At 39.6% G+C, this 20,739-nt stretch overlaps 1 protein-coding gene across 5 annotated transcripts; it reads left to right on the top strand.

The window, feature by feature from the left end:
* The first annotated feature begins 751 nt into the window (after positions 1-751).
* LOC122993939 (beta-microseminoprotein-like) lies at positions 752-20,023 on the top strand. 5 transcript variants are annotated; one of them, XM_044368416.1, is made up of 4 exons: positions 752-931; positions 3,098-3,179; positions 3,350-3,455; positions 19,813-20,023. In XM_044368416.1, the coding sequence occupies exons 1-4, from the start codon at positions 929-931 to the stop codon at positions 19,940-19,942; spliced, it is 321 nt and encodes a 106-aa protein (XP_044224351.1). In that variant the 5' UTR covers positions 752-928; the 3' UTR covers positions 19,943-20,023. The 5 variants fall into 5 exon arrangements, with proteins under 5 accessions (XP_044224351.1, XP_044224372.1, XP_044224343.1 ...); XM_044368437.1 differs by lacking the exons at positions 3,098-3,179; positions 3,350-3,455; positions 19,813-20,023 and adding exons at positions 5,003-5,084; positions 5,251-5,356; positions 5,459-5,748; XM_044368408.1 differs by lacking the exon at positions 752-931 and adding an exon at positions 2,251-2,827.
* Positions 20,024-20,739: the final 716 nt, after the last annotated feature.

Here is a 20,739-nt window from a genome sequence, read left to right as displayed (position 1 = left end):
AGTCAGTTATGAGTATCAGAAAGAGATATCTTTCAATGTAACAGCCTTTTTAGTGCCAAAGTCCCTCCTTTTGTTACTATACTTCCACAACAACAGGGAAACACTGTCCGAGGAAACACAAAGAGGGTGTTTGATGCTAAAAAGGCTGTAAATGTGGCAGATATTCACTTGAAATGACTAACTCAGACTGCTGAAGCATCGTATAAGCTTCAGATAAACTTTAAAATGCATTTTTACAGAAAACCACTGTGTGGACACACTGTGGATTTTGGCCCCCATCATTTACATTGAAAGCACATTTGAAGCAGATCTTTTAATACCTACCACAGAATTTGAAAGAAGAGATCTTTAATTCATCTCTGCACTGCTAATTTTGTAATCATCAGTGTTTACATTTAAATAAAAATGTTTCTTAGTCAAGGTTTAGACATTTAGTTCTAGTTATGGTATGTTCAAAGACCTACAGTATAACAGTGGAATTGAGTTGATTAAGATTTAGTAACATTAACAGATGTTTTAATGCAAACTAACACTGAACAGAATTAATATTAAGTTCAAAAAATTATTCAAATTTAGTCTGTCTCTCAGGAATACTCAGGAAATGGCCCCAAAGATATGAACATTTTGAAAACAAAAAAAACTATTTCATGTAAATGAAATAAAATGCCCTCCCTGAAATATTTAAGAAACGTCTTTGTTGTGTTACCGTGTAACCGTGTTAGTGCTATGTTTTTGTTTTTTTAAATTGAAACAAATACAGAGTTGTTGACCTCTTCCAGTAAACTATAGGTGACGCCCCCTCACTTTATTTAATTACAAAGGTCCATGCTGACACACTGTTTAAAAGACTGAGTCCTTCATTGACAAAATACATTATTTTCAACCTCTTACCTGAGCACTCTCTACTCTGACAAGTCTAACTGCAACCATGGTAAGTTTTATTACCGTTGATTCAAGAAATTCTGGTCACAGTTGTTTGTTGGTTGTCTTTTTGACAGGATAAAGTTTATAAATCATGATGGTGAAAAGTTGTTATAAAATGTGATGTTTACTAACAAATAAAAGTGATAATGATTGCAGAATCATACAGTTTTATTATTTATTATGACAGAATGACTCATCTTTGTTTCAGAAATATAATGCATTGTTTAATTAGGAAGAAAATATAAGAAACTATGTGTCTTTCCATTTCTCTATGAAGAAATATCTGGCTCTGGCTTTGCTGCTATGTGCTCTGCCATCACTGTCAACTGCATCCTGTGGCATTATGCCCCATAAAGCAGGTAAAAGGAAACAGGCACACACACACAAACTTTCCATTTATGGTATATACACACAAGTTTTCTTTATTTGAACAATATCAAAGATTCACACAAAAATGCCACGTTATGATTCTTCACACTCACAGGCATGACCCATTGTCAGGACAGTGTTGATAAAACATGACATCCTGTAGGATCTTCATGGAGAAACAGTGAATGTATTTCCTGTACTTGCAACGTTGAGTTCTCTAAATGTTGCACTGCGTAAGTTCTCAGATCACAACATTATAGTGTTTACATGGGAAGAAAATTATTTCCGTATCTACACATTCTATTGTTAACTGTGTGTTTACTGTATATTTGCAGGTATTCCACCCCCAAACAGTTCCCTGACGACTGTGTGTCAGTGTTTGACCAGGAAGCATGTGTGTACAGAGTGCACAAGAAGGACGACCCCACCATAGAGTGTCCAATTTATGCTGCAGTAGGGAAATGATGGAGTATGAATGTATTTTCTTTTATTGTTGTTGTTGAACTGTGGAGAGAGAGAAGCAGATGTGCTCCCTCACTGGCTTCTCACAACAATAAAATGTTTCTTTAAATGCACAACCAAGAGCTGAATTATTGAAAATAAAATACTTCTACAAATTACATTTCAAATAAACAAATAATTTGATGCTAAAAAGACTGTAAATGTGGCAGATATCCACTTGAAATTACTAACTTCAGTCTGACTATGATATAAGCTTCAGATACACTTTAAAATGCATTTTTACAGACAATGACTGTGTGGACATACTGTGGATTTTGCCCCCCATCAATTGCATTGAAAGCATATTTGAAGGGGATCTTTTAATAGCCAATACGAACAGGAGGAATGATTAAAACGAGGAAAACCTCTTTCAGTGTTCATATGGGCACCTGACTGTTGTTTTAAGACAGGCTGGAAAAATTTAATTAACTACTTGGTAATAGGTGATATCATGGAGCTAAGTATTACAGGCTCCTACAACAGAATTTGAAAGAAGAGATTTTTAATTCATCTCTGCACTGCTGATTTTGTAATTTTCAGTATTTACATTTAAATAAAAAGTTAGTTAGTTATGGTTTGTTCAAAGACATAAAACATAACAGTGGAATCGAGCTGATTAAGATTTAGTAACATTAGCAGATGTTTTAGTGCAAGTTAACACTGAAAAGAATTAATGTTAGGTTCAAAAATGAATTCAAGTTTAGTCTGTCACAATACTCAGGAAATGGCCCCAAAGATTAGAACACTGGTGTCTGAAGAACTGGTGATTTCTCAAGTGTAAAAATATGCCCTCCTTGAAATATTTAATAAATGTCTTTGTTGTACCCTGTTAGTGTTTTTATTTTATTTTTCTATTGAAACAAATAGAGTCAGTGACCTCTTCCAGTAAACTATAGGTGACGCCCCCTCCCTTTATTTAATTCCAAAGGTCCATGCTGACACACTGTTTAAAAGACAGAGTCTTTCATTGACCAAATACATTATTGTCAACCTCTTACTTGAGCACTTTCTGACAAGTCTAACTGCAACCATGGTAAGTTTCATTACTGTTGATTTAAGAAATTCTGGTTACAGTTGTTTTTTGGTTGTCTTTTTGACAGGATAAAGTTTATAAATCATGATGGTGAAAAGTTGTTATGAAATGTGATGTTTACAAACAAATAAAAGGGATAATGATTGCAGAATCATACAGTTTTATTATTTATTATTACAGAATGACTCATCTTTGTTTCAGAAATATAATGCATTGTTTAATTAGGAAGAAAATATAAGAAACTATGTTTCTTTCCATTTCTCTATGAAGAAATATTTGGCTCTGGCGTTGCTGCTATGTGCTCTGCCATCACTGTCAACTGCAGGCTGCTTCGTAAAGCCCATGAAAGCAGGTAAAGAGAAACAAGCACACACACACACCCACAGAGACAAATTGTCTATTTATAGTATATACACACACAAGTTTTCTTCATTTGTAAAATATCAAAGACTCAAACAAAATGCCAAATTATGACTGTAATGAAAATGTTTTAAAAATAATAATTTTTCTTTACATCCACAGGCATGACCCATTGTCAGGATGATGTTGATAAGACATGGCATCCTGTAGGATCTTCATGGAGAAACAGTGAATGTATGGACTGTAGTTGCAGTGGATGTTGTGCTGCGTAAGTTCTCAGATCACAACATTGCAGTGTTTACATGAGAAGAAAATTATTTCTGTATCTACATATTCTATTGTTAATTGTGTGTTTACTGTATATTTGCAGGTATTCCACCCCCAAAAAGTTCCCTGACGACTGTGTGTCAGTGTTTGACCAGGAAGCATGTGTGTACAGAGTGCACAAGAAGGACGACCCCACCGTAGAGTGTCCAGTTTATGCTCGAGTAGGGAAATGATGGAGTCAGAAAGTATTTTCTTTTATTGTTGTTGTTGAACTGTGGAGAGAGAGAGAAGCAGATGTGCTCCCTCACTGGCTTCTCACAACAATGAAATGTTTCTTTAAATGCACAACCAAGAGCTGAATTATTGAAAATAAAATACTTCTACAAATTACATTTCAAATAAACAAATAATTTGATGCTGAAAAGACTTCAGTCTGACTATGATATAAGCTTCAGATACACTTTAAAATGCATTTTTACAGACAATGACTGTGTGGACATACTGTGGATTTTGCCCCCCATCAATTGCATTGAAAGCATATTTGAAGGGGATCTTTTAATAGCCAATATGAACAGGAGGAATGATTAAAACGAGGGAAACCTCTTTCAGTGTTCATATGGGCACCTGACTGTTGTTTTAAGACAGGCTGGAAAAATTGCTAACCTGTCCTTTAACTACTTGGTAATAGGTGATATCATGGAGCTAAGTATTACAGGCTCCTACAACAGAATTTGAAAGAAGAGATTTTTAATTCATCTCTGCACTGCTGATTTTGTAATTTTCAGTATTTACATTTAAATAAAAAGTTAGTTAGTTATGGTTTGTTCAAAGACGTAAAACATAACAGTGGAATCGAGCTGATTAAGATTTAGTAACATTAGCAGATGTTTTAGTGCAAGTTAACACTGAAAAGAATTAATGTTAGGTTCAAAAATGAATTCAAGTTTAGTCTGTCACAATACTCAGGAAATGGCCCCAAAGATTAGAACACTGGTGTCTGAAGAACTGGTGATTTCTCAAGTGTAAAAATATGCCCTCCTTGAAATATTTAATAAATGTCTTTGTTGTACCCTGTTAGTGTTTTTATTTTATTTTTCTATTGAAACAAATAGATTCAGTGACCTCTTCCAGTAAACTATAGGTGACGCCCCCTCCCTTTATTTAATTCCAAAGGTCCATGCTGACACACTTTTTAAAAGACAGAGTCTTTCATTGACCAAATACATTATTGTCAACCTCTTACCTGAGCACTTTCTGACAAGTCTAACTGCAACCATGGTAAGTTTCATTACTGTTGATTTAAGAAATTCTGGTTACAGTTGTTTGTTGGTTGTCTTTTTGACAGGATAAAGTTTATAAATCATGATGGTGAAAAGTTGTTATGAAATGTGATGTTTACAAACAAATAAAAGTGATAATAATTGCAGAATCATACAGTTTTATTATTTATTATTATAGAATGACTCATCTTTGTTTCAGAAATATAATGCATTGTTTAAATAGGAAGAAAATATAAGAAACTATGTTTCTTTCCATTTCTCTATGAAGAAATATTTGGCTCTGGCTTTGCTGCTATGTGCTCTGCCATCACTGTCAACTGCTTTCTGCTTCGTAAAGCCCATGAAAGCAGGTAAAGAGAAACAAGCACACACACCCACAGAGACATATTGTCTATTTATAGTATATACACACACAAGTTTTCTTCATTTGTAAAATATCAAAGACTCACACAAAATGCAAAATTATGATTGTAATAAAAATGTTTTAAAAATAATAATTTTTCTTTACATCCACAGGCATGACCCATTGTCAGGATGATGTTGATAAAACATGGCATCCGGTAGGATCTTCATGGAGAAACAGTGATTGTATGGACTGTAGTTGCGATGGATGTTGTGCTGCGTAAGTTCTCAGATCACAACATTATAGTGTTTACATGAGAAGAAAATTATTTCCGTATCTATATATTCTATTGTTAATTGTGTGTTTACTGTATATTTGCAGGTATTCCACCCCCAAAAAGTTCCCTGACGACTGTGTGTCAGTGTTTGACCAGGAAGCATGTGTGCACAGAGTGCACAAGAAGGACGACCCCACTGTAGAGTGTCCAATTTATGCTGCAGTAGGGAAATGATGGAGTCAGAAAGTATTTTCTTTTATTGTTGTTGTTGAACTGTGGAGAGAGAGAAGCAGATGTGCTCCCTAACTGGCTTCTCACAACAATGAAATGTTTGTTTAAATGCATAACCAAGAGCTGCTGGAATTTATTTAAAATAAAATACTTCTACAAATTACATTTCAAATAAACAAATCATACATTTCTTTATCATTTACTTTTTTTTTGCATTACTTTGTATGGATGTGAAAGTAGAGAATTTCTCTAAAATAGAAAAAGTCAAACCATGTCAAAGATATGAAAAAAAACTCAAAGTTACAATTGTTCAGTGGACTCATCAAACAAGTCTTCATAATACAAACTGTGCACACATACACAAAAGTCAAACCATGTCAAAGTTCAGTTTACTTGTCCAGAGAAGTTCTACTCAGATTGTGAAAACAGTTGTATAATGTCCTCTGTGGTTCTGGAGGAAGCTTTCCAAAGTTTGATTTGATAAAATGACCCTGATGATGTAATCAGGGTTATCTTGGCTTGGACTTGAGATGTACACAGAAAGCAAACTTGAGGTGTGTGGTTTGAAAGATTTGGACATTTAGGAGGCAGGTTCTAGTGTGTTAGGAGATTTACCCACACTATCTTGGCCTCTGCTACTTCAGTGTTGACCACTCATTTTAAATCTATTTAATAATTTTGAGTAATGACACACACTAAAAAAGATGGTGCTGAATAGCACTAAAAGTGGTTCTTTGGCTCGTAATCATAGGGGAACCATTTTTGGTGCTATAGAGCTCCTATCTTTAAAGGTGATATATAGCACTTTTGCCAAATGGTGCTACACAGAATCATTAGCGGTGCCATATAGCACTATATTGCTTCAACAAAAATGGTGCTAAATAATGTTGGGACTACATGTGGACCACAGTTTACCACGTTTCAAGACTCCAAGAAACCTGAGCCCTGGGGGTTCGCACCCAAAGTGTGAAGCTCCACCCATGGATTCAGGTTATCAAAACGAGGTTCTCCACGAGCTGCAGCAGGAGCAGCTCCTTGCTCTCTTTCTCCTTCAGCTGCAGGAGCAGCTGCTTTTTCACACCTCCAGCAGCTGCTCGAGCATCTCTCTGCTCTCTTGTGTGGCCTGCTCACAGCAGACACACACAGACTTCTTTACGGCAGAAGACGCGAGAGCCTGCCTAAGACTCAGAAACTAAGTTTCCTTGTGCCAGCAGCTAACACACAAGTCTGCTGGCCAGTTTAACAAATACAGGAGCCGCGAAATGGCGTTAGCTTGCTGCTAACTCTACACAAAGGAGTGACCTGGGCCCTCTGCATGACTGGAGTGCTGTCTCCCCAGCAATGCCTGCATCTTTCAGCTTCAGAGCCAAAGTCCTCTCAGCCAGACTCACCCACGGATTCAACGGCTACAAAGCAGAACGCCACAAAGCATCTCTTCCTTCATGAGCTGGGCATAGCCTAGCAACACAGTGAAGCATAGTACGGCTAAGCAAGAATGTTTAACTCAAACAATGCACTGTACGTGTATTGATTTGGTTAAGGTTATACATTGAACTGTTGTTGTGATGTCCTTGTTGCTTATAGTCAGGTTACTGCATAGCCACACCGCTAGGTTAATGTTAGCATGCTTAACACATGTTACATCCAGTAACTAGGCCTTGCATGCAACTAACCTCATTTTAACCTGGCACCTTTAGCATACACCAATTGGCCTTGAATAGAGAACCACACAGTTAAGAGGTTAAAACCTAGTTTGGCAAACTTTGGTTCAGGCAGCACATGTGGTTCAAGACACCACATGGTCTGGCCTCTTATCTCTGTATTTCCCTTTATCAGCCAAATTGTCGGCATGCCATGTGCTCAGTCACCAGGTGACTGCAGCCATTTTGCTATTGTCTTCCCTACACACACACACATACATACTCACACTTGTATATAGGTACACTTAGCTAGATTAGTATTGTGTGCTGCTTTTACCCTTTTGTTAAATAAATGCTTTTGGATATACTTGTTGTCTGTTTTAATGTTGCACAAGAATGAATTTTGCTAACCCCTGCTCTGTAAAGAACTCCAAATCCTTAACCATAACTAATTACTGATATGGTGATTTTGTTTATAGTTATTAAATTAATTATTTATCAAAGTCCCAAATTCATAGATTAGTACACTTTGAGACTGAATTGGCTATCTTTTTCCCTGAGTCCAGGGTGGTGCCCCGTTATTATTAATTCTTATTAATAATTTTATTGATTTTAATGATTAACAATTATCTTTGATAATCGTTAATTATTGCTGATAGCCAAACTCATAGCCATGGCCCAACAATAGTACCCAAAAATAGTTCTATGTCTCGTAATCATACAGGAACCTTTTTTGGTGCTGTATAGCACTTTTGTCAAATGGTGCTACAAAGAACCATTAGAGGTACCATAAGGTGTTGGTGTTAATCGAGACATGGGTAAAATTAGTAAGATTGGGTGTTGGCCGAAAAATGGGTAAAACGAGTAATGCCAGGGGTTACACGAAAAATGGACGAAAAATGGCGAAAATGAAAAGAGCATCGGATCTTCCCAAAAACCTGATAAATGAATACAGGCTAGGTGTTCATGGACAAATGGGTAAAATTATTAAGATTGGTTGTCGACCAAAAAATGGGTAAAACGAGTAAGGGCCGGGGGTTATTTGATAAATGGCGAAAATTAAGAGAGCGTCGGATCTTCCCAAATACCTGATAAACTTACTGATTACTCAAAAAACAGGTAAAATGCAAAGAGCGTCCAATTTTCCTCATGAAATGAACATGGGGTGGGTGTTAATCAAGAAATGGGTAAAATTAGTAAGATTAGGAGTTAGTCGAAAAATGGGTAAAATGAGTGAGGGGGAGTGTTAGTCGAAAAATGGGTAAAATGAAAAGTACGTCTGATTTTCCCCAAACGAATATGAGGTGGGTGTTTCTAGAGAAATGGGTAAAATTAGTAAGATTGGGTATAAGGCGAAAAATAGGTAAAATGAGTAAGGGGGGGTGTTACTCAAAAAATAGCCAAAATGAAAAGGGCGTTTAATTTTCCTGAAAAAATGACTATCGATGGCCAAAGCGCAGAACCTCTGATCTGCGGAATTTTCTGATTGGTGGGTTTCACTTTGGATGATGAGAACAAGGAAGGCTGCTCATATTCAGTCTGTCTGCAAGATAACCCCGCTCTTCGTTGTGATAGAAAAGTCACCTGGCGAAAACCTCTTATCACATTCGCTGGGAACATGTTGAGGCACAAAACTTCCTATCTGCATCAGCACCAGACCGAGCTGAATTCTGACTCTAGTATACTACAATGTAGTAACTATTAAAATTTCACATCCATAAATGAAAGTGACGTTTTCTATAAATAAAATGATGAAGTAAAAAAGAGATTGTGTTACTTACTCACTCCATAAAAATACTCAGTCAGTTATGACTGAGTAAATGAACTGAACTTTGAAAACGAATCATACTGGGCCCATGTATCATGCATTCTGGGAATGGTCTTGGTTGTGAGTGCATTGCTTGTTTTAATTCATAATTTATAGATATTTTTGTACTTTTACTGGGGTAGGTAAAGGACGCGTTCAAAATATTTCAAGTCTGTCTTCAAACAACAGTCAGGAGCCCAAATGAACATTAAAATAAGTTTTTCTTGTCATAAGCATTCCTCCTGTTCATACTGATCATTAGAAGATCTGTTCATAATGCACTTACAGCGTAAGTGATGGGAGACAAAATCCATAGTCCTCCTTATGTGCAAAAATGTATTTAAAAGTTTATCTGAAGCTAACAAGAAGCTTCAGCTGTCCAAATGAGTCAAATAAAGTAGATATCTTTCAATGTAACAGCCTTTTTAGTGCCAAAGTCCCTCCTTTTGTTACTATACTTCCACAACAACAGGGAAACACTGTCCGAGGAAACACAAAGAGGGTGTTTGATGCTAAAAAGGCTGTAAATGTGGCAGATATTCACTTGAAATGACTAACTCAGACTGCTGAAGCATCGTATAAGCTTCAGATAAACTTTAAAATGCATTTTTACAGAAAACCACTGTGTGGACACACTGTGGATTTTGGCCCCCATCATTTACATTGAAAGCACATTTGAAGCAGATCTTTTAATATCTACCACAGAATTTGAAAGAAGAGAATGTAAACACTGTAATCACCAGTGTTTACATTTAAATAAAAATGTTTCTTAGTCAAGGTTTAGACATTTAGTTCTAGTTATGGTATGTTCAAAGACCTACAGTATAACAGTGGAATTGAGTTGATTAAGATTTAGTAACATTAACAGATGTTTTAATGCAAACTAACACTGAACAGAATTAATATTAAGTTCAAAAAATTATTCAAATTTAGTCTGTCTCTCAGGAATACTCAGGAAATGGCCCCAAACATTAGAACATTTTGAAAACAACAAAAAAAAACTATTTCATGTAAATGAAATAAAATGCCCTCCCTGAAATATTTAAGAAACGTCTTTGTTGTACCGTGTTAGTGCTATGTTTTTGTTTTTTTAAATTGAAACAAATACAGAGTTGTTGACCTCTTCCAGTAAACTATAGGTGACGCCCCCTCACTTTATTTAATTACAAAGGTCCATGCTGACACACTGTTTAAAAGACTGAGTCCTTCATTGACAAAATACATTATTTTCAACCTCTTACCTGAGCACTCTCTACTCTGACAAGTCTAACTGCAACCATGGTAAGTTTTATTACCGTTGATTCAAGAAATTCTGGTCACAGTTGTTTGTTGGTTGTCTTTTTGACAGGATAAAGTTTATAAATCATGATGGTGAAAAGTTGTTATAAAATGTGATGTTTACTAACAAATAAAAGTGATAATGATTGCAGAATCATACAGTTTTATTATTTATTATGACAGAATGACTCATCTTTGTTTCAGAAATATAATGCATTGTTTAATTAGGAAGAAAATATAAGAAACTATGTTTCTTTCCATTTCTCTATGAAGAAATATCTGGCTCTGGCTTTGCTGCTATGTGCTCTGCCATCACTGTCAACTGCATCCTGTGGCATTATGCCCCATAAAACAGGTAAAAGGAAACAAGCACACACACACAAACTTTCCATTTATGGTATATACACTCAAGTTTTCTTTATTTGAACAATATCAAAGATTCACACAAAAATGCCACGTTATGATTGTAATGAAAATGTTTTAATAATAACCATTTTTCTTCACACTCACAGGCATGACCCATTGTCAGGACAGTGTTGATAAAACATGACATCCTGTAGGATCTTCATGGAGAAACAGTGATTGTAATTCCTGTACTTGAGAGGTTGAGTTGATTAAATGTTGCCTTGCGTAAGTTCTCAGATCACAACATTATAGTGTTTATGTTACGCCCCTGAAACGGGGAGAAATAATCACAAGAGTGATACGAGTGATTTCTTCAGTGAGAGCGTTTACTCGAATGAATAATTGAACATATACACAATCTACAAATAAACATAGGCTACCCTGCTTAACAGGCTGGTTACAGTAGCATACATACCCTATTCAAGTTACACAAATATTCAGTATTTCTTTGAGACATAATTCCCATTCTCTCTACTGTTACTGGTAAATAATATACTGCTGTAACTCAGTAACCTCTCATAACCTTGTAAAAGTTACTAAATAGACAATATAGAAAAACTGTGTAAAATACATCTGCATATGTAGACAATTGGATTCACAAAATGGCGGAAGCAATTGGCGTAGTTACGGGTTGAACTCTGCTAACAAGCGGGAGCTAGCTCGCCAGACACTTTACCATACTCAGCAAACTTTACTTTAACTCACTTGAAATGTTACACATACATTCACTTGACACTCAAACATATTAGAAAATTTATTACAACCACCTTAATAGTGTCAAATGCCGACAACATACCTGAAACGGGGAGAAATAATCACAAGAGTGATACGAGTGATTTCTTCAGTGAGAGCGTTTACTCGAATGAAGAAAACACCGCGAGTTCCCCTGGATACGTGGGTGGAGACAAAAGCAATCGATCTCACGCTAGTAGATTAAGACTATGCGGATCACTGATAATACCATTATAGCTGAACCTCTGACAATAAAGGATGAAATGAACAATGAATGAATTAAAGACCTTTTAAAATTTTAACCTCTTTTGACATAATGAATTCCTACTTTTTTTTTTAACCCATTTTAAACACATCTTATAAATTGTTTCTCATGACTATGATCTTTTTAACCTTATCACAGCATTTTAAGTGTACTGTCCTTTTTAAGCTTGTATGGCCCTTTTAGTGCATCATTCTTTTAACTTATCACATACTCCCCTACAAAATAAATGTCGTCCCGACATTAAACCAATTAATTAAACAATTTTCTCTCCTTTTCTTTTCAATCTCTCATGAGCTTGACAATGAAGGGCTCCTGTGAGTTGGTACACAAACAAAGGTCACAGTCTGATGACTCAACAGTCCATAATCACAGGGCTACAGTCCATATTCGGTGACTGGCCAATGCATAAACTGTCTATCAGCAGTTTTTCAACAGTCCATTAGTTTTGCATGGCAATGATACACAGTCTGCAAATTATCCATGACAATAGTTTTGAAACAGTCCATGAATAGTCCATGGCAACGGTCTGTGTGAACAGTCTATGTATTGTCCATGGTGTTCGTCAAACTTAGTCAAGTCTGTAGGCTCATGGTTTGCTGGAGTCCATACATGAAGGGGGGCTGGAAGTAGTATGGCTGAAGGGGTGGTAGCCATGGGACCAGTCCTGATGCATGGTAGACAGGTAACATCTGAGTTGCTGGCTGGATACTGTAGCAAGAGGGGATGCCAAGCTGATCGTAGGTCATACGTCTCGGTGGGTGTCTCTCTCTTTGTGGCAGCTGGTAGGATGGCTCCTCAGGTTCAGCAGCACTTGACGAGGGAGAGGCATGTGGTGAGTGTTCATCAGGCAAATTTCCAACAGGTAAGTCTATTTCCTCACCAGGCAGGTTTTCAGCAGGTGTGCTAGACTCCTCCAGCTGATCTTCCCCAGGAGACTGTGCTTGTGGTGCAACAGGAGCTGGCATTTCAATTCTCTCTTCCACTGGTGGGCGCCTATGTTCAAGCGCCATCCTCGATTCACCCAAGGTTTCCTTTCTTTCTGCAGGCACTGTGGGGGCTCGGAGTGGCTCATGATGGAGTTCATACTCATCCCCACTGTCCTCATCAGATTCCTGAGTTTGAGATGCAGGCTGGTATTTCTTTTTCTGTGTCCCTTTTCCATTTTTTGTAAACTCTGGTGATGTCTCGAAAGGTAAGTGATCACAGGGCATTAGCAAGTTTCTGTGCAGAACTCTGGAGCATCCCATACCCCTTTCTGGTCTCACTTCATAAATTGGCAGGTTAGACCCCATTCGTCTCACTACTGTGTGAACTGTGTCCTCCCAATAGTGCCGGAGTTTGCCTGGTCCTCCCCTGGGTGTCAAGTTTTTGATGAGGACGCGCTCACCGGGTTGTAGTGCTGAACTCCTTACTTTTGTGTCATAGTACCTTTTACTCCTTTCAGCAGCCTTTTGAGCATTTCTGTTAGCAATGGCATAGGCTTCCTCCATACCTTGTTTCCATTTCTCCACATAGTCTCGCTGGTCACTAGAGCCTGATTCTGTGTGCAGTCCAAAGAGCATATCAACTGGAAGCCTGGGTGATCTCCCGTACAGAAGATAGTATGGCGAGTAGCCTGTCACTTCACAACGTGTACAGTTATAAGCATTCACCAGTTTGTTCAAGGACTCTTTCCAGTTTGATTTCTGTGCATCAGTCAATGTCTTGAGCATCTGTAACAATGTCCTGTTCATGCGTTCCACTTGACCGTTCCCCATCGGGTGATAGGGCGTTGTCCTGGACCCAGCCACTCCGCTGAGTTTCTGTAACTGACTGAACAACTGATTCTCGAATTCTCCCCCTTGGTCATGGTGGATGCGAGAGGGGAAGCCAAACTTCAGGGCGAAGTCATTGAAGATTAGGTTGGCAGCAGTTTTCCCTGACTTTGATGTGGTGGCGTATGCTTGAGCAAAACGCGTGAAATGATCAACAAGGACAAGGATGTACTCATATCCGCCTTTGCATCGGTCAAGATGGAGGAAGTCAACGCATATCAACTCAAATGGCTGTGTTGTCACAATATTTGTCAAGGGAGCTCTTGTGTCATGGCAGGGTTTTTTCTGTTTTAGACAAGAGCAGGCTTTAGTCACATAGTGCTCGATGTCTGATTGCATGTATGGCCAGAAGAAACGGTCACGTACTAGGGATACTGTGCGATCAGCGCCTTGGTGACCCATGTTATTGTGCAACTCTTCCAACACCTTTCTTTTGTATCTTTCTGGCATGACCAGTTGCTCACGGGCAGTGGTAGTTCTGTACAGAACGCCATCATCATCTATTGTCAATTTGTCCCATTCCCTGAACAAGCATTTCGTCTTTGGACTGAGCTCTCTCAGCTCCTTAACTGGTGGCTTGGAACCTGACAGTTTGCACTCTAGCACAGGACAGATAACTGGATCAGACTCTTGTGCTTCTCGTAGCTGTTCTTTTGGTATGGGGCTGATAGATGCAGTGGCTGGCTCACTTCCAGCTGAAACTGACATGGATACAGCTGTGAGTGACCAAGTTGCAGGGGACTCTTTCTGTACCTCAACAGCTTGGATGGCAGCAGTGATGGTGTTAGGTAGCAGTTCCTCACAATATTCTCTCATTAGTGACTCTACATCCAGCGGCATTCTCGACAAAGCATCAGCATCACTGTTCTCCTTCCCTGGTCTGTACTTGATTGTAAAGTGGAAATCAGCCAAATCTACAACCCACCTGGAAGTGGTTGCGTTCAGCTTTGCAGTCGACAGGATGTAGGTGAGCGGGTTGTTATCACTATACACAGTGAAAGTTGGAGCATAGTACAGATAATCGCGGAACTTGTCAGTGATTGCCCATTTTAAAGCCAGGAATTCTAGCTTGCCTGCATGGAGGTGATAGTTCTTTTCAGCTGCCGTTAACGAACGAGAGCCATAAGCAATGACTCTAAGCTTGCCATCTTGGTGTTGATACAGTACTGCTCCCAAACCTTGGTGTGATGCATCAGTGTGTACAATGAATGGCTGAGTGAAATCAGGGAAACCCAACACTGGTGGATGGAGCAGGCAGTCAATCAAATGTTCAAGTACCTGTTGGTGCTGATCTGTCCACTTGATCAGTTTATTTGAGGGCACAACATGACTCACTTTCTTTAGTCTTGTTTTTATTTCTCTGCTGTTGACAGAGACTTCATCTGTGTCTGCTTTTAGGAGCTCATATAGACAGCTGGCTTTTCGTGAAAAGTCTTTGATGTACTGCCTGTAGTAGGTGAGTAAACCAAGCATTTTCCTGAGTTGGCCCACAGTCTGAGGTCTGATATCTTTTAGTGCTCTAACAGCTTCGAAGTCGGCTGGATCAACTTTACTGCCCTCTGCAGATACTATTCTGCCCAGATAGCGGACCTCAGGCTTGAATAGATCACACTTACTTGGCTTGAGTTTGATGCCGTGCTCTCTGAGGCGTTGCAGCACTTTTTGTACATCATTCAAATGGTTGTCAAAGGTTTTACTGAAAACCAGTGTATCATCCAGATAAGGAATGCAGATGTTATCCCGAAGCCCTTCCAAACACTCCTCCATACAACGTTGGAAGGCCGCTGGGGCATTCATGAGGCCGAAGGGGATGCGAATCCACTCATAAAGTCCCCATGGGGTAACAAAAGCTGTCAGTGGTCTGCTTTCTTCCGACATAAACCCCTGGTGGTTAGCTTTCCCCTGGTCTAAGAGAGAAAACCAGGATTTACCACCTAAACTGTTCATGATGTCTTGGACCCGAGGGATAGGCTGACGATCAGGATGGGTCTTCCTGTTCAGGTCTCTGTAATCTATGCACAGCCGAAGGGTGCCATCTTTTTTTCGCACACACACAACGGGTGAGGAGTATGAGGAGTTTGACTTCCTGACCCAGCCTTGTGCTATTAGGTCGTGGAGGTAACCCTTCATTTCCTGGTACAGGGGGCTAGGCACTGATATATATGTGCGTTTGACAGGTTCAGTGTCTTTGAGGGAAATGGTCATATGCAACTTTTCAATACAGCCGATATCACTGTCTGACTTTGAGAAGGAATGACACTCTTCTCTGAGCATCTGTTTCACTACCTGTCTCTGATCCTCACTAAGGTGACTAAGATCCACTGGTGGATCCCACTGTTCACTGGCACTACTTGTGGGCTTCATGCTGGTGTGACTCACTGTGGCTGGTGTTGCAACTTTCTCAAATACCTGGGCGGGCAGGACTGTCATAATGGTTTGTACTGTGCCAATTAATGTGCGCCCTGGTAAAACAATGTCATGGTCAGTTGGGTTAGAAACATCAATTGTGATGACTGGGAATACACCTTTCCTGACTCTGACTAGTGTGTCATAAAACTCAAGACCATCTGGCCATTGTGGGTTCAGGTCTGGCTGAAACAGCATGGTCATGTTCTCTTTGAAGGGCTGTGTAGCTACACGACAGTTGATTTGAATGTTGCTGTGTTTTGAAACTGCAACCTCCTCTTTCTTCGTTTTTACTGCATACTCATCTTCTTGCTCTGTGCTAACAGCATGTATGAAAGCTCTCACTTTGTTTCTTTTGAGGCTTGGGAAAGCTTTCCTCACTGTGTGATACCGTTTAGTCTTTTCAGTCTTTGTCAGGATGTGCTCAATAACATTGAAACCTATGATGGGATGAGACAGGTGCCAGCCTTTCATTATAAGCACTGGAATGATCAGTTCTTCTGCTTGGTCAGTTTCAGAGGCTAGCCGGAAAACTGTTTCAATCCATCCCAAGTACGGCATTTCAGTTCCGTTTGCGGCAGTCAATGTCAAGTCATCATGTGAGTCAAGGATCTCTGAAACATCTCTCAGCCTTGTGGTTGGGAAGTATTCCTCTTTCCATCTTTCATCAATTACCGACACCTGAGAACCTGTGTCCCATAGAGCTTGCAGGTGGTGGCCATTTAGGTAACATTCAACAAGACACTGCCTGCCAACTAGCGAGGTGACTTTGCGGGGGTGGCCAACTCGAGGTAGGAGGGGCGGAGTATCAGCAATTTTCCCTTTGAAGGAAGCCTTTCCACCGGCGCTTGGCAGGTGAGTGCATTTTCCTTTATGCTCAGCCCAGTTTTGGTTTTGACATGTTTTGGAACAGTACAGTGTCTCTTTTCAGGATGAACATCGTTTCAATTTGTCAGGTGAGTCTGCACTGCCACAATTTGCACATTTCTGGGACTCTTTGCTAGTCACGGTTAGCACCCGTCCCGTGGTGGTAACCATTCCCTGTTTAAAGGAGCCTCCCTGGATGGTCTGATTCCTCTGATTTTGCATCCAGCCTGAAAATGTTCTCCACTTCCACATCGGTAGCAGTGCATGCAGCGTTCATTCGCTCCTGTCTGCTGGCAGACAAAACATCTCTGTGGAGCACGGACAGAGTGATTGGTGTACTGATTCGGTCCATACTGTGGCCGCATTGGAGCAGGTGTTTGAGGCTGGTTGTAGCTGCTGTAATACTGCTGCAGTGAAACAGATGGCTGAAGGTCCCTATCTGGCCTAACTGCAGGTGGGGCATAGGACTGTGGCTGGAACCTAGTCTGATGTAAAGTTTCTTTGATCTGGGCTATCTCTGCATTGAGACCTTTCAGAGAAGCTACACCTGTCTTAAGCTCTTGTATCTCTGTTAACAGTTCTGGGGAAATCCTTGTTTTGGTTTCCTTCACAGAGCACTTAGCAGGTGACCTATCTTCTGACTGCACTACACTTACACTTGTGGCTGACTGTTGGTTGCTAAACTTCCTTTTGTTTCTCCTTTCAGCCTCATTAGCACAGGCAACATTTAACCTCTCTAGCAGAAGCTCATCTGAGGTCTCAGTATCTAATAGGAGAGGCTGCATGTCTATCCTGATACTTTCATTCTGGAGACCAGTAAGTAGTGTGTGTAAACACATGTGCTGGACTAACGCTGGATCATACTTAAGCCCTGATTCTGACTCTTGGGAAGCAAACAGTACTTTCTGCCTCAAATCTAAAACTCGCATGAGGAAAGTCTGAGGAGTGTCTTTGCTGTTCTGTGCTTCAGAAGCTAGCTGCTTGTAGAGCTCTGTGGCGCTCTTCGTCTTGGAAGTGGGAGCGCAGGATGCGTCGGAGTGTGGGGAGAGTCAGGTGGGGCTTTCCTTCCAAATAGCTGCGTAACTGTGAGCCGGGAGATATAGCTCTAATTACAGCATCTACTATTTCTATTTCAGGATAACCTCTGTTCAGTCCATTCTCAATCTGATGAGCGAGGCTAGAAAATGTCAATTTATCTTTCTGGCCTGCTTCGCCTATTTGACCTGAGATTTTGAAATCTTTGCGCCAGCATGGGCTCGGCTGCTGCAGCTGAGCACTGACCGGGGGCTGCATACTGACTGGTGGGCTGACAGTAGGTTGGGCCTGGCACTGAGACTCATACCCAGCAGCATTAACAGGGATGGACTGCTCAGTTTCCACTTCTTTACATTGCTTTACAGTTCTCTGCTCCTCTATTTCTCTCTGAGTCCCTGCCCTTTCCACATTCTCCTCAGTTTGTACTGCTCCGTTATCCGTGCCCATGGCCAAACCTGCAATTTTGTCTTTCAGCAGCAACAATTCTGACATGCCGTCATCTTCTAACTCTGCCACTTCTTCTCTTTCAAGATACTTCATTACATGAATCACTAGTGATATGCGGGACTTTCCTTCAACATTTTCTCTCCGCTCTCCTGAGATGTTAAGAAAATCACAGACTCCGAGCAAATTTTCTCTAGTCAGGGTATGTAGTTCTCCTACAACCTCTTCCTGTAGCTCTTCCAAGGCTGTCATCATGTCGACAGGGCAGGAGCAACTTTTACTGTGCAGGAGTTGACTCTGAACTGGATGGCCTTTAATGTCCCTGATGATCTCTGACTGGCCTCAGGTGACATGTACTTAACCACCAGCTTCCAGCTCTCCTCGAACAGCAACACGTTCCTCACTACCACCTGCCTGGGTTGTATTGTGGGGGATTTAGCTACCACAGGATTCAGCCACCAGGTTGTGGACACTGGACATCCAAGGAGCAATCCCAGCGGTGCCTCCAAAATGTTACGCCCCTGAAACGGGGAGAAATAATCACAAGAGTGATACGAGTGATTTCTTCAGTGAGAGCGTTTACTCGAATGAATAATTGAACATATACACAATCTACAAATAAACATAGGCTACCCTGCTTAACAGGCTGGTTACAGTAGCATACATACCCTATTCAAGTTACACAAATATTCAGTATTTCTTTGAGACATAATTCCCATTCTCTCTACTGTTACTGGTAAATAATATACTGCTGTAACTCAGTAACCTCTCATAACCTTGTAAAAGCTACTAAATAGACAATATAGAAAAACTGTGTAAAATACATCTGCATATGTAGACAATTGGATTCACAAAATGGCGGAAGCAATTGGCGTAGTTACGGGTTGAACTCTGCTAACAAGCGGGAGCTAGCTCGCCAGACACTTTACCATACTCGGCAAACTTTACTTTAACTCACTTGAAATGTTACACATACATTCACTTGACACTCAAACATATTAGAAAATTTATTACAACCACCTTAATAGTGTCAAATGCCGACAACATACCTGAAACGGGGAGAAATAATCACAAGAGTGATACGAGTGATTTCTTCAGTGAGAGCGTTTACTCGAATGAAGAAAACACCGCGAGTTCCCCTGGATACGTGGGTGGAGACAAAAGCAATCGATCTCACGCTAGTAGATTAAGACTACTTTGCGGATCACTGATAATACCATTATAGCTGAACCTCAGACAATAAAGGATGAAATGAACAATGAATTAATTAAAGACCTTTTAAAATTTTAACCTCTTTTGACATAATGAGTTCCTACTTTTTTTTTTAACCCATTTTAAACACATCTTATAAATTGTTTCTCATGACTATGATCTTTTTAACCTTATCACAGCATTTTAAGTGTACTGTCCTTTTTAAGCTTGTATGGCCCTTTTAGTGCATCATTCTTTTAACTTATCACATTTACATGGGAAGAAAATTATTTCCGTATCTACACATTCTATTGTTAACTGTGTGTTTACTGTATATTTGCAGGTATTCCACCCCCACTAAGTTCCCTGACGACTGTGTGGCAGTGTTTGACCAGGAAGCATGTGTGTACAGAGTGCACAAGAAGGACGACCCCACCGTAGAGTGTCCAATTTATGCTGCAGTAGGGAAATGATGGAGTATGAATGTATTTTCTTTTATTGTTGTTGTTGAACTGTGGAGAGAGAGAAGCAGATGTGCTCCCTCACTGGCTTCTCACAACAATGAAATGTTTCTTTAAATGCACAACCAAGAGCTGAATTATTGAAAATAAAATACTTCTACAAATTACATTTCAAATAAACAAATAATTTGATGCTGAAAAGACTTCAGTCTGACTATGATATAAGCTTCAGATACACTTTAAAATGCATTTTTACAGACAATGACTGTGTGGACATACTGTGGATTTTGCCCCCCATCAATTGCATTGAAAGCATATTTGAAGGGGATCTTTTAATAGCCAATATGAACAGGAGGAATGATTAAAACGAGGAAAACCTCTTTCAGTGTTCATATGGGCACCTGACTGTTGTTTTAAGACAGGCTGGAAAAATTGCTAACCTGTCCTTTAACTACTTGGTAATAGGTGAAATCATGGAGCTAAGTATTACAGGCTCCTACAACAGAATTTGAAAGAAGAGATTTTTAATTCATCTCTGCACTGCTGATTTTGTAATTTTCAGTATTTACATTTAAATAAAAAGTTAGTTAGTTATGGTTTGTTCAAAGACATAAAACATAACAGTGGAATCGAGCTGATTAAGATTTAGTAACATTAGCAGATGTTTTAGTGCAAGTTAACACTGAAAAGAATTAATGTTAGGTTCAAAAATGAATTCAAGTTTAGTCTGTCACAATACTCAGGAAATGGCCCCAAAGATTAGAACACTGGTGTCTGAAGAACTGGTGATTTCTCAAGTGTAAAAATAT

Source organism: Thunnus albacares, chromosome 2, assembly GCF_914725855.1.
Source record: "Thunnus albacares chromosome 2, fThuAlb1.1, whole genome shotgun sequence".
Taxonomy (NCBI): Eukaryota; Metazoa; Chordata; class Actinopteri; order Scombriformes; family Scombridae; genus Thunnus; species Thunnus albacares.
Note: the sequence above shows the minus strand (reverse complement) of the source record. Positions and strands in the feature narration are given on the sequence as shown.